The following is a 15,166-nucleotide window of genomic DNA, read 5'->3' as shown; positions in this document are numbered from 1 at the left end:
TAAGCCCTGCACAGGGAAACATGCATCTTGCCACCTCATCTTATACAAAAGCACATACCTGTGGGATGCAGTCTGTGTATGCAAACATTGATTTAAAGCGATCGTCCATGCTTATGTGATACAGAATACACATCGCTACTTGTTTGTAGTTTTCATTTGCTACGAGAAAAAAACCCCACAATCCATATTAGTAGAAGCCTGGTTTTTTTAGGTGTTGTGAACACTTAAAAGGGGAAAACGAAAAGCACAAAAATTCTGGCTAAGCAGAGGAAAAATTTAAATCAGAAATACAACGTTAACAAAAGGGTTATGCCTCGTGTATCCAAATGAACCATGTATTTGTGCAAAGAGGGAGCAAGGCAATGCTAACTACTGTCCCTCTGCCCAGCACCTCAAAACACTTCCTTAACCTCACATCACAAGGAATGTATTTTGTGAAAGGAACACTTAATAACGACAGACCATCCAGAAAAAGCCCTCATCAGTTTCCAGCTAGGAAATTAAACATCAAATGTAATGCTGATTTAGCTGTGGATATTCCTGTTGAAACAACAAGTTTGTCTCAAAGTGAAATGATAAAAGAATATAACAATGCCAGAGAGAAAAATCAGAATTACCACTAAAAGTGTTACAGAAGGAATCCAGTGCTTTTCAAGTCAGTCACATACCGACTGTTTTATTATCCTAAACGATAAGATTATCTTGTGGGTGCCTTTTTGCATTTCACACATTTCAAAGACAACATTAGTATATTTTCACATTAATACTTACCAAAGAGAAAAAGATTTTCAAGAAAAATTGAAACAGTTAATGCAAGTAGGTTGTGAAGTATTTAACGCAAAGATTCTATAAAACCAACTTAGATAAATGTACGAATGTTTAAGAACAGACAAATTTGATCCTGACTCACTGCCGAAATCTGGACTGAACGTTCTCCTGAGCTCTCCTCTAGCCCTCCATTAGCAGGATAATGGTTATAAAACATTCATCTGAACATTTATATTACTTAGATCAGGATTTAATAAGGTCACTAACTCAAAATTTAGCCACAGTTCTTATACAACTGATCAGAAATACCCTACCTCCCATTTCTATTTAAGCTAAGTTAGAAAATACCTGTTTAACACTTTGGCAAGGCATCAAGACCTCAAACAGCAATCAACACAGTTAAGATTTTTCTTCTGCATACATCATTGGGCACAGGAATTTCCTTTAAGCAGCAAGGACATGATGCCTTTATCCTGACAATGAACATTTGTGCCTTTTTTCAAAGCTGAATTACTAAAGACCCATGAAACCCTTCTGGCAGTTGCCATCCAACAGTGAAGTACTCTTTCCCGTGCCAATCTCAAACACATAGTTGATCTTTCAGATCCTTCTGGATTCTTACCTGTTTGAAAAAATCAGGACTTGTATCACAATGTTCCATGCACTTAACAGCGGGAGAAAGGATAATGCCCAAATCTGAAGGCTACTCTGGCTATTCTTTTAATTAAAGTACAGACAGTACTATAGTTGCTAGCACATATACACTCTGTTTTAAGCAAACACAAATGAAGCGTTTGTTATCTTTTCTGCTTCTCTTGTGACTGGTCATTTTACCTACCTATTCACTTGCAGTGACATTGTAAATCCAATGACTGCATGAGAAAACCTTCCCATAAATGTACCTAAAGGCTTCTCCCAAGTAAATATAAAAATGTAAAGAGAAAATTATGCCTTCAAATTTCATGGGGTTAGGAAAAAAAGCACTGTTTACACTGCTCTTAACACTTCTTTCCATGCCTCTATTTAAAACTCAAAACATCAAGACTCAAATTTAAGACTCAAATTACAGTCACACTTTGCTGGATGATGCAGGAAACACTGTAAGGTAAAAGAGAAACAAGTATAAAATGGAGGAAAGTTGGCTTCCCAAAACAGCAATAGGTAGGGTGAAGTTGGACCAGACTTTCAGCAGGTATGCACTGGCAGGCAGTCAACAAGAACGATGCTCCTTTGTAACTGTTTAACCTCTGTCCTTCATGGAGTTTTTTCCTCTGCGTTTTTGCAAGCTACATTTGCGCTAAGATAAAGCGCCAGCTAAGATACAGTCTTAACACTTGGTAGCAACAGCAGTTTCCTGGTATTTGGCAATACTGGTAGCTTATTTTCAAGTAAAATAGCCTACTATAGCAGCACAGGCCTTCTGGTTTTTTTGAAAACAAACTCTTTGCATAGTATTCTCATCCTTTTTCTCAAAGGTCCAGACTGTCACAATAACCTTTCTGATGCCTGAACACCACTTTGGGTTATCAATGCTGAATGACAGCACTGGCTTGGTTTCTAAACTACCAAAAATAATCAAGAATACCCAGATACTTAACCTAAAGTGTGAAGAATACACATAGAAATCAAAACAATTTATTTTATCCGAATTAACTCTTAAATTAAGAGTTGAGTTTTAATGACTGGCAAATCATTCTCCTGAGGTATGTTCCATAAGGCAGGTTTCATGACACACAAAACAAGAAGATAGTTGTAGTTTCAAGAAGAAGAGTTGAATTTAAATTCCTTCTGTGCAGTCAACTGGCCCATCTTCCCTGAATTCCCCTGTCCTACTGCCAACAGAGAGAAGGAACAGAAAAGGGTTTAGAGCATGGAGGTCACAGGCACCTCTTGCACAGGCTTAGCAAGGAAGCATTTTTCAACTGTGAGTAAACAGAAAAAAACTCTGAATTCTAACTTGAAGATGAAAATAACTAAAGAACTAAAGCCAATAGAAAACAGTGTGCAAATAAACCCGCTTTTTAGTATTTAATGGTGTATGCATTTTAAGTTTAATTTCATTTTAATTTCCCAGAAAGGAACAAATTTCAGGCTGATGTCTGGAAGTTTCACTGTCCCACTTTCCCTGGGGAAACACTTTGGCGGAGAAAAAGCAGAACCTCCTGATTTGTTTGTTCTTACACAAACCAGTGGCAACCATGATCCAGAAAATCAAAAACTTCAGGAAAATGAAGAGGACGTGATTGTTTCTAAGCACAACTAACATGATTTAATGTGATTGTTAATCTTGTGCTCAATTAGGAAGCATACAGCCTATTGAAAGCGCACTGGAAACCATGCGTAACTAGTTTATTGAGGATTAGGAAGAGAACAGATTCAACATCTACAGCATTTTAAACACTAAGCATCATCTTGCAGGATGAAGATTGTATAAAAGGGCAACAAGCAACAGACTTTTTGAAAAACCCACCAAGCCAAGTGCCACCCTTTTACATAGAGCCTTCACTTCCAAAAATATAAACTGCGAGCTAACGACTATTACTTCAATATGCCAGTACCAAGCTTACTGCCTACTTTTAAAAAAAAAATAAATTTATATTCATCTGAATGCTAATGAATAAAGCCCTAAGTCTATCACAGTTTAAAGACTTGGCTGTACACATTCAAAACCCTGCCTAGTATCTGGCTTGAGAACAGCTTTCCAAAGCATGGAAGTGATACCTTTTCTGCTATTTTTGACCACTACTGAAGGCCACACACAAAAAGCAGACACTGCAAGGAAGACTTCCTTTTGACTTGGTACAGTAGGCATCAATTCATTCCCCTAACTAGAAAAGCAAGAGAAAGAAAAGAAGAAAAACCCAAACCCCCAGATCTCTGGCAAACGTGTTCATAAAAATCACCAAAGTTTTGGTGGTGTGCCAGAAAGTTGTGGCCTACAAATGCTGGTAGTTTTGAGCATCAAGCTTTTTATGACTGAAGGTGGAATAGCCAAATGGCCTAAAGCAGTAAGGGCAGCCCTGGAAAATAATGGCCTAGTCATTATGGATTCTTCTGGTATTTATGGCACTAAAACATGAATCATAATGAACTCATTGGATATTAAATGTGGGGGTCATGAGTACTTTGATAGGATTTCCACAAGAATTTACCATTAATTAACCAAATAATTATTTGAAAGTGTTACTGAATTATTCTTAGTTCTTATACAGCCATTCCAGAGAAATTGGTCATTCCCAGCTGAGTGCAGTTAATGCCTTAACAAACCAGTCATTAACTGCAGTTACTGATTTTGTGGGAATTATTGTGTTATAAAATACACTCAACAGTTTATAGAAACAATACTTAGATTTTTTTTGCAGCTGTAGTTCAGCTGGAGCAGCTGGGATGGAAAAATATCAGGTCCCCCGGGCTGTTTTCACAACTAGTTTTCTGCAAATTAGAGAGGGAAATAAATACATGATGGGTTCTGAGTTCAAAATGGCTTCAGATTTTTAGCCTTTGAACATTAATAAGAAGCCATGTGCCAGTTCTGTGGACCAAACCTGAATTCCACATTTAGTTCTTACTAAGGTTAAAGATCTAAATGATACTAGTAGCAGAAGCTAAAGAAAAAAAATACAATTTCTTGATCACAAGATCAGGTCTTACATTTTGGTTGAGTGTGTGAGCTTAAAATGAAAAAAAAAACAAAAACAAAACCAAAAACCCCACTAACCCCATTAGCTCCATGATAACAAAAGACAAACACTAAAGCTGTAAAACTAAAATGCCAGTCTGCATTGCAGCAGCATCATTCAGCTTTCAAATGCTAAAGTAAAAATGAAAATATAAATTATGGACTAAATTATTCAAATGTAGCCCTACGAGTAATTCAAGTAGCCATCATTTCTAATGGAATCATCAATGTCTTCATATATATGAAATATATCCATTCCAACTCACGTGCAAAACAGTAACTACACTAAATCAAAACCAGAACACAAAGGTAAATACTCATTAAAATGGCAGAGCAAATCTTTATTTCAGTTTCAAACTCTGATACTCTCAAGTCAAATCTCCTGCAGAATTAGGGAAGTAAGAAAACTAGATGAATAAGAAGGTCACATTCTCACTATCAGATCTATATACTGTCTCACACTGCTGTCAGAAAAAAACTGAAATCAAGAATGTATTCACATGTATCATCAGCAGCGATCTTAGGAAAAAAACTAATACAAAAGTATCTCTGCTTACCTCTATCCCATATTATTCCTTGCAACCAGCTCTGAAACAGTTGGACTAAGTTACTCCATGTGCAGTTCAGACACATATTGGTTTGATTTACATATGTAAATATAAATCATATTGGATATATCAGATTGTTTTATCAAGAGAACCTGAAAGAATTTTCAGATCTGCTCATACTCAAGGAGACTAGGTATTGTAAATAATACATTACGATATTAATTACATGCTAATAACCCCTCTTGTGCCACCTTTATGCTATTTGAAACTGGCTTCATAGTGTAAGCCTAACTTAAACCCCTGATTTTGCCATGGCTGGAGTGGTGGGGTTTTTTTCGGGTTGTTTAGTACATGCCATATCTGAAACATGGATACAATTATTTTTTTTTAGGAAACAAAGAAGGAATTAGTAATGAATCCAAAGGATTAATAAATCACTTATTTAGGTTATTTAATGTTACAGCTATAGACAACAATGAAGTTGCACATCTGGAGCCCCAGGCTCAACTTCTTTGCCTGGAACTCTATGCAATACTGACTGAAAAATATACAGTAAACACCTCACTGCAGTACTGCTACTCATAAAAGACAACAAAGCATAGCCACTGGGTAGAAACATACTACTAAATTTAGTTATGTCCTTTTTTTGAGGTTTGATCTTCCTACAGAAAAAAAAAGCCACCCACCATTTTTGTTATTTAGGATGTCCTACAACCAATCACACTTGAACTCATGTGAATTCACAAAGAAATTGGCAGCAGATTGGTTGTAATAACCCATATACTGCACAAACCAGAGATAAATCAATTAGAAGTTCAGATCAGAGAGAAAACAGGAGGCAACAGGATTAACTCTGAAGGAAGAAGATAAAACTACTTCTATTTTCTCCACAACAGAAACACATTTTGGGTCAGGCTACAACCAAGGAAGAAAGCAAGAAACAGAAAAAGAATTAACTACCATTATTAAAAGAAACTGGAAATTAAGAGGTGGTTCTTAGTTTGAATCAAACTAAGAAAACACACACTTCCAAAGTAGGTGGAAAAAATTCCATGCAAAGCTGTTCCTTTAGAAGTCTCCACCAAGCTACATAGATTAAATGCTGTACAGTTAAATGGAAATTTATAGGGCATCCATAATTTTTGCCACATCTGCACTATATTTCATTAAACTACATTAACTGCTCCGATTACAATTACTAGAAAATACTCAGACTTCTCTGCTCTAAAAAAAACTCTCCCAATTTTCTTGTTTGGAATTCAGTGGGAATGGAAATAGGTGGAGGTCTTCCATGCTCCTGGCTCTGCAGATGCACAACTCCACAGCAGAGCAGCCTCAGTTCTGAATAGATGGTGCAGCTGTATTTCAAAATGCTCCTCCTCAAAGGTGTTAAAAAAACCCCAAACCAACAAACAAGCAGGGTTCTATCTTTCACTCTGAGAAAGGCATGATCCACCACATAGAAATGGAAACTGGTTTTACTCGTGTTTCAAAGTTGCTGAAGTATAAAGCTGAGGTTCAAATCTACTAAGTCCAAAAAGTGGAGTTAAATACTGGTTGAGCTTTTGAGTCTTCCAGATAACAGGAGTTAAGCTCCACATGATTCAGCAGATACTGTTCCTGCACAAGCACCAGCATACTCTTACAGGCAAAGTCTTGAAAAAAAGGTAATCAACTCAATTGTTTTGTTCTCATCGTGAAAACACTACAATTTTGTCATTTCAAAGGCCATTTGCTGATGATCTACAAGTTTCTCACAGATCTGACAGCTTTTCCAAAAAGAATAAAAATAACATTTAAGGCCCCTGCCTCACAATGGAAGTCGTGCTTTACACAATGAGACTACTCAAATATGTAAAATTAAAATTCATCCTGCAAAGCATTTGTATGTCAGAGAGCAAAGAAACTGAAATGGATTGTATAGAGATTTACCAACACTGTAGTCACTATAGCACTTTAAGTTAGCACATCTCTTCCCCTGTCAGCTCTAAGAGTCTGAAGATAAAACTATCAGCTGACAAAGGATTCTCACCTCAGCAACTGCAGACATGGGGAATGTGCAGTCGGTTTCCTACACTGGAGAAGATCATCTGAGAAACTCTTAGATAAACAGCAGAAACTTTTGAGTTCAGAAGTTTCCACATTTCCAAAAGAGAAAGTGGACTGTAACCTCCTCCCTTACATCCAAACTTGTAAAAGCCTCAGGATCTATGGGACTACCACATCTGCGAAATTGTTCCACATGATTCTTTGAGACCATCCCTCTGCCTGCAGGCTTCACAAAGGCTCTGGAAAAGGTGCTCCTCTCTCTTCTACCTCGGCCCTCACACAGGCTTCCTGAAGATTTTACCATAGATTAGGAAGACTAGCAGAAGTGCCCCACCCCTTCTTTATGGAGGTTTTCCAAGGAACTAGAGCTGGTTGTTTCTGTTCTGTCATGCTTTAGGCATTCAAATTATGCCCAGTAAAGCTTTCAGATGTCAACAGTTCATGTGGAAGACTAGATTTACTTTTTACTGTTAAGTATTAATTTGCTCTTGCAATATGCAAAGAAACAATTAGAATAATTCAATTAATTATGCAGTCACATATTGTAAGCTTCACAGTAGAAATACTGGCTCAGGGTATCATTCCCATTCATTGTTTCAGTGAATTTCCAACAACTTCACTCCCTTGTCTTTAGATTACTACCATCTCTCCACGCCCGTCCTTGCTGCTGCCGTAAGCATTACTATTTTCAGTCAACACTCATGAAGTTAGTTTCTTGTGTTACACCAGAGTTATGCTCTTCATTAAAAAAAAGCTACTAACACAGCTAAATACACATGTGCACTTGTGAGCAGCACACCACAGCAATGAGCTTTCACTCACCTGAACAGTCAAAGGCTGAGTGTTCAGATTAGCAAGGATCCACCGGTAACAGCTACAAAATGGGAAAACACCATTTCCAACTCTGGACAGTGTTAGAGGAGTCAGAAAAATCTTAGAAGACAGACTTCAAAAACTTGCAAGCTTATACAGAAATGACGTTATGAATTTCAGTTATACTTTCCTGATAATTCAATACAATTTGCCAACAGCACAAAGCAGGAATATGGTGAAGGCTTTTAACTTAAAGTTAGGTGGGATTCTGTTTCTGCTTCAAACACAGTATTAGCGACACTGACCTCTCTATACTTAAGAGTTCTGTATTTCTCAACTTCAAAAATCCATTTTACTCTAAAGTCTGCTGTCTAATCCATAATTAAGGTATCTAAATAAGGTGCTGGGTTCTAAGACACATTGTGCACCCAATACTCTCCTCAAGTGAGTTAGACATGCTAGGTTTATTTGCACTTCTAACAAAGATTTAGACGTTCAATGTTAAGAGATGGTTTTGTTTTGCATTTCTTTTGGTAGTGGTTTTTCATTTGTTTGTTTGTTGTGGGTTGTTGGGGTTTTTTAAGCCTTGGCCATACTCACCACAAATGATAAAAAAACTACCATTAAAATAAATCCCTTAATAATTACTGCTTTCCAACAGACTGGTCCCTGTAGTTGAACTGTTACTTAATGTGCTTCAGCCAGCCTCTACTATAAAGGAATGGAGACACCCCAGGCAATATTCACACAACAAGTATTGGAACCAGCTGCTGCAGAGCCACCTCAGGAAAAAAAGGTTTCTCAATTTAATTGGGAAAACAGGAGGAAGCATAAATTTTACTGCCATTAATAACTTCAAGCAATCCCGATATGACTTTACCTCACCCTGATGGCTGGACATGTGCTTTTTGTTAGGGTCTCTGCCACATCTGACCCCTATTGTTTGCTCACTTGATCAGGTAAGAAAATGTATGTTGCTTTATAGGATAAACGAGGCCTATTAAAGTCAGAAAAAACACTGCAGTAGCCTATAAGAAGCTCCATTTTTCAACAGATGTGTGAAGCTCCATAATAAGTTCATTACAAAAAGGCCAAGCGAACTCATAAAGAGAACACATCTACTTTAAGCCTTCTTAAAAGAAACTTTCATAAAAGGAATAGAACATTAAAAACCCACAGCACTCCGTTAATTAGAGAGCAAAGTACTTCTTGGGTTTTTAAACAGCAGTCAACACATAATCCAGCTTGGCTGCATACCGTATCAAGACTCGATTGTTAAAGAAACCCAGCATACAACTGTTTGGCAATTCTTTGATTGCTCATTAAACCTAGCTTGTAAAGAACGGAAAAATTTCAGAGGAATTTCAGCAGTTTCCAGAAAAGATTTTACATAATAAAACTCTCAAAAATTCTATCAATGAACCTAGTGAAGACGGACTCTCCAGCGAGGACCAAATCAGACTGTCAAAGTCGCCCTCTGCTCTATCTCCAGCTTAAATAAAGAACTCAGAGTTGGGAATTTGCAAACTATGGCACAGCGCTTAGACTTTTGCATAAGATCAGGTGCCTACTACTTCTCAGTGTACTGACATTTAGTCTTGGAACACTGAGAAATTGAGAACATCAGGCCAGGATACTCATATCAATAAGGCATATAGGCTCAATAAGTACTGTGACTGCCAAAACTGTACCACTGCAACTTGGGACTGATCACATTGTATCTCAGCATGCGGTATAACAAACACTCATTTACTTGCCTGAATACAAATCCACAAAGCCAATTCTCTTTCAGTCACTAATATGTATTGGAAAACATAACCCAAGGTATTTACCGCCACCTAAAATCTTTTTGAGGTTGAACACCTTGGCACTGTGCAACACTTTCACAGCCACATGCACAATCCTTCTGCACTCCATGTCCCATTTGGGCCCAATCTGCAATTGGTACTGGTTTGTGACCTGCCCACTTTTCAGCTCACCAATACCTGTGTTCAGTCAGCCCTCGATTTTCAAGAGCAGCTAGCAACTTCAAGCAACCAAGGAGACACACTTCCGTCTGACTTGCGAGCATAACAGTTTTACATTCTTTAAGCATGGCTTGCTCTGGGAAGTGCATGAAAAAAAAATGGCATTTCAAGACAATATGCATTCAGTACACCTAAGAAAAATCCAGCAGCTCAAAGGGATGAATGCACACATCATAGAAAAAAAAAGTTTGCTCCCTGCATGCAGCCAGACAGACTCCTTTTACCCTTTGAGCTGCAACACAGTTCCCACTGCAACAGCTTTTGCACCATTCCCTATCATTCATAACCTTGTGAGAGGAATAACTAACTCAAAGGTGGACCCAGGAACTGAAGTACTGCCTGCCACACCTGCATACTGCCAGGAGCTCCTTCTGAAAAAAGGTCCACCAAGAAGTCTGCAGCCTGCCATAACACACACAGCAGCACTCAGCTGGTTCTGCTGTACAAACTTCCTGCTGTTCTCATGGAGAATGGAGAACTATTTGTCTCACTTCACAAAGGCTAAGAAACCACTCAGAACCAGCACAAAATAGCACCCTTATTAGAAGAATATGAATCACAAGCTGTGCGTGTATTTAAGAGAGCTGTACTAAAAATTTTGTATTTGGTTTGGCCAGTTAACTGAAAAACAAAGTGGATTTGGTCCAAACAAGGAGTGAGGTTTTTTCATTCTTCCTTATAGACAATGTTTTCTTCCGTTTGTTGCCAAGGTTACTTTAGAAACCAATCACACATCCAGGGGAAGAATTATGAAAAAGGGTAACGTTTCCCTTCTGTCCAGTGGATAAGCATTCCTAGGGATAAAGGATGTGAATGTGTTTATTCTTGAAGTTAAGCTCTACTTTTCTCCCTTTCAGTGAGAATACTTTTCCACGAGCTAATATGCTAACCACCACACTACTGTCTGTATTCAGAGCAAACCATTCCTCCACTCCACTTAAATATATGATGTAAAGCAAATGAGAGCACTGCAAGAGTGAAGCAAGCCTCCACAGAAGAGTCTATAGTGTGCTGCTTTGGTCTGTACTTCTGAGGTGATGATTAGAAGGCACTGAATCTGTGTTTTCCACATTTCAGGCAAATGTCTAGCTTAAACCACTTGGTGAATTCACGTGAATTCTCACCTTAGTCCACTGAAGCCATACTTCACTGACCCATAAAGCATTCACAGAGAGAATGTATAAAAAAAGAAAGATCTGTCTAAATACAATTTTAAGTATTAAAGCAAAGCCACCAGCACCAAAAAAAAAGTTCTCCACAAAGCCCTGGTGACTCAACAATTACAAGGATTTTCTTAAAGAACTGAAGGCGCACAAAACAAAATCTCTTCTCATACCTCTAAGCAGCACGCGTATGGAGAAACATAAATACAGCAGGCCACAGCTCATAGGCCTCCACAGCTCTGTTCCAGCTTCTGATCTCAAGTCTGAAGCCAAATTTCCCTCAACTGCACCCAGTTCTTTGAGATCCAGAACACAACAAAGGCCAGCTGTAGTTGATTAACTTGGGTGCCCAGAGAGCGCAAGAGGAGTCTTGTATACAATACTTCAGACTTGTGAAGAGAAGCCGCAAAAACTAGCAAGTGGTGTTGACTGGCAAAGCTACATGGGGAAGCAGGCATTGGCACTATTAAAAAGGAAACCAAGACTAAGCAGAATTTCTCATGCCCATGCTTTCAACAGCAGCCTCAACACTCTGGAGTAAAAGAAAGAAGATGGTCCTTCTCCAACATATCCATGCCATACTGAGTCCGTTCCCAATAGCTCAGTTGAAGCTGGTCCAACTCCTCTGCTTCCAGCCTCCACCTACATTTAGAGCCTTCCTGCACCCAAGCCACTAAATGTCCCTTGGAAAAGCAGCATATCTTCCAGAACTGCAGACTGCAACCACCTCACTGCTCAGCCCTAAACCGCTGTCTGACAAATCCTGTCCTTTAATTCTTTGCAATCTCAACTCTCCCTTTAAACACCTACTACACTCATCTCAAACCCAATGCTAAAGACTCAAACACACAGCATGCACAAATGTTAAATTTCAGTAGGCCGAGTCAACAAACTTGACCTCTTGGCATTAGGAGCTGTATGGTAACTTGTCAACAGCTGTTGAGGTGTGTTAGCACTTTAAGGTGACCTGCAAATGTAAGCCGAAGGGTACTGACTTGAATAATGTGTGTTTAATACCCAAGTAACCCATATAAAAGGGGCATCTGGCACACGATTATTTTATTGTCAAGGTTGCAGGCTTCCCTGAGACAGGATACACAAAGTGATGTATTTGAGAATTATCAGAATCACCATATGAAGAAAAAAAGTTTCACAAATCACAGAGCTGGCTTAGAAACAAGCAATACACAGTATTTCTACATACATTTTCTAACCAGCACACTGTAAAACAAGTATCAAGAATTTCTACAGGGAGGAGCTAGGGCAAACAGCACATGCCTCCATGCCAAAAAAAAAAAAAAAAAAAAAAAAAAAAAAAAAAAAAAAAAAAAGGATCTGACTTCCAAGTCAAGCAAGGAAAGAAGAATCATCCATGGACCCACATGGACAGTGAAGCTTCTGGAAGTACTAGCAGAAGTACTAGCAGAACTTGCTGTAGATTACCCTAACAGCCACTTCAGGAACAGACTGCAATTTTAGCAGCCGGTTCTTCTGAGCTAAACAGCCTTCTGCACAAGCCTACTTACAAGTCCAAGAGAATGGTGTTTGAAGAGAAATTGTCCTCTCCACATTAGAATTGGACACTGGAAAGCAGATTTTTAACTGGTGAGTTTAGTCTGACTAATATTAAATGGAGAACAACTGGAAGCAGGGATTTCTCTCAGTAATTTGTGTTGTGCCATTGCTTGGCATGACAAGCACCCAGAGGCCCTAGCCTTCGACCACAGTGCTAGAACAAAAGAAACAAGTTCCTGCTTCAAAAAGCTTACAATGCGAGCTGAACCAGACTACCTAGCTCCTCTCTCAAACAAGAAGAAAATATTATTTCCTGACCAGCTCCACTTCTCAGTTTACTGCCAAATAACATTGTCGTGAGGGGAAGTAAAAAAAAAAAGTATAAAGAAGAGAGAGATTCCAAATGCCATTTTCCTTCTCCCTCCTAGCTCAGCCCAGAGGAGGACATCAAGTGCAAACATGGATGTGGGGCAGAAAGCATAAAAAAAAAGTCTGAGGCATTTCAGGATATATCAGGTAGCTGTTATATTAATCAGCAACAGGATTAAGGCTTCCAAACCACTGTAAGTTCTCATGGTATTAACTTGTATAGTAAACAGCAATAAGGCCATGTTGAGGCTGAATATAAAACTGAGAAGGCGAACAACCCTACGACACTATACAAAGCTAGAGGAGAAAGCTCACAGACTCACCATTGCATTTCACTTGTTCCAATCACATCTGCATACACTGGCTGCGCTGGACTTAGGCACATCCCAAACCCAACATATCTCAGAAAGCTTTAATGACATCTTGCACCAGTGTTTCACACAAGATCCTCAAACTCCCACTTTAAAATGAGCACTCAACAATTCTGATGGCCAAATCCTGCTAAACTTTTAGTGTATCTGCCGGAGTGGCCTCTAGATAGCATCAGCCAAAAAGCACACAAGGAGCAATAAAATATCTCTCCTGAGAACTCTAGCTTATAACAATGATCAAATTAGACAATCCTCTGCTTTTCCCAAACTCATTATGTTCTCCATGGCTTTCCCTCACAGCCAACAAGAAGTTTCACTTGTATCTGAAGTACTCGCATGATCTTTATGCAACTTACAGACTGTCAAGCTGAATGTCTAAAAAGTAGTACTGCCTAGAGTTGAAGCTGACAAAGCTGGGAAATTTTTGATCTATCTGGACCATTAAGGTAACAAGAGACAGCAAATATATCAAGCTTCACTTTTTTTTTTTAAATTTTTTTTTTAAAAAGGTAGTTGGTATCCCATCAGCAAAGCTCTGTGAAGTTGCTGGCTGTTTTTCCTGGGTGCTCCCCCAGTACTACCAGCATCACCCATGTGTCAGCTACCTGAAAACCATGTGAACTATCAAAGTTATTTTTAAAGACCAGAAGACTCATTCAACAGTTTAACAGAACCTAACAATAAATCTGCTGGGAACCATGTAATTTTAAACTTCCACTTAAACCTGCATCTGAAAAGATGGTTTGAATGATAAAAAGTTAGTAGTGAGAAAGTTCTTTAGCAAAGAGAAAAGTGATGTAGCAACTTCTACGCACACTCTATCATGACGCACACAGTTACACTATCCCTGCTGAAATGTCTATATTAGAACAAAAGAAAACATACCTAGAAGTGCAGTGAGTTTGGGAAGCAGACCAACTTGTACCATTTTATTTCTTAGGCCTGTGTCAAAGGAGAGATTTAGTAAGAGTCGAAGAGTGATGTTCAGCAGGTCTTCATGTTCACAGGGTACCATTTTCACAAGTTTTTCAACAATATCCATTTCAACCTGCATATCAATAAAAACAAAAATCTATAAGCCATCCAAACGTAGGTTTGTCTTCAATGTAAAAGCCCTCTCTGTGTTATATGTTCACACCCATGTGTATGCAAATACATATCCAATTTGTACCCACAATAGTGACTGTCAACACGTTTTCATCTGAAGCAACTTTGGTTATGTCTTTGTGGTTGAAGTCTTCTAAATTGGTTCAAAACCTTTTTTGAATCCAAAGAGTTCAGATATCTTGGAAATATTCCTCGCAGTTGGAATACTGCAAGAATCTGGTCGAGACATCACTTGCAAGACAAAATTTTGGGAGGGCTGAGAACTCATTTAAACTCAAACACAAGCAGCCTTGGAGCAACTAACATTACAGCCAAAGAGATACCCAACCAAGAAAGGCAGAAAGTTGGCATCCAGAAAGAATTTGAGACCTCTCGTTATGAATTTCAAATGAACCCCTAGACAGAACTTTGCATGTGCTCTCAGAAGAGGCATACCATCCTGTACATTAATTTAATAAAAGCATGAAAATAATCTTGAAACATGTATCACTTTCAAATTAAGAAGTGGAATCCAGGAACTGAGAAGTGGTATCAGTTCTTGAGATCGTGTTCCCTTTACCAGCCAGAAAAGACATTTGAGCATTGACTGGCAAGACTTCAGAAAGTTTTTTATCATCTTTTAAGCATTAAGCAAAATTTTTCTGCTTTTATTTGACATAACCTTTTAAATGCATTCATTTTCTGTTTCCCAGAACCTTCTTTGGCCAGAAGTAGCACATAAAATTACTTTGCATTCATCAAACTTTTGCATGTATGT

The 15,166-nt window shown here is 38.5% G+C and overlaps 1 protein-coding gene across 2 annotated transcripts in view; it reads right to left on the bottom strand.

Moving 5' to 3' along the window:
• Positions 1-15,166, bottom strand: part of KIFAP3 (kinesin associated protein 3) — a 71,148-nt gene that overhangs the window by 42,328 nt on the left and 13,654 nt on the right. For both annotated transcript variants that reach the window (XM_080407370.1, XM_080407371.1), the window contains exons 10-11: positions 14,188-14,350; positions 59-159 (exon numbers count right to left, since the gene is read on the bottom strand). In XM_080407370.1, the coding sequence (XP_080263496.1) occupies positions 59-159; positions 14,188-14,350 (264 nt within the window). The remainder of the gene's footprint in view (positions 1-58; positions 160-14,187; positions 14,351-15,166) is intronic.

The sequence above is a fragment of the Falco punctatus genome (genome assembly GCF_963210335.1).
Source record: "Falco punctatus genome assembly, chromosome: 11".
NCBI lineage: Eukaryota > Metazoa > Chordata > Aves > Falconiformes > Falconidae > Falco > Falco punctatus.
Note: the sequence above shows the minus strand (reverse complement) of the source record. Positions and strands in the feature narration are given on the sequence as shown.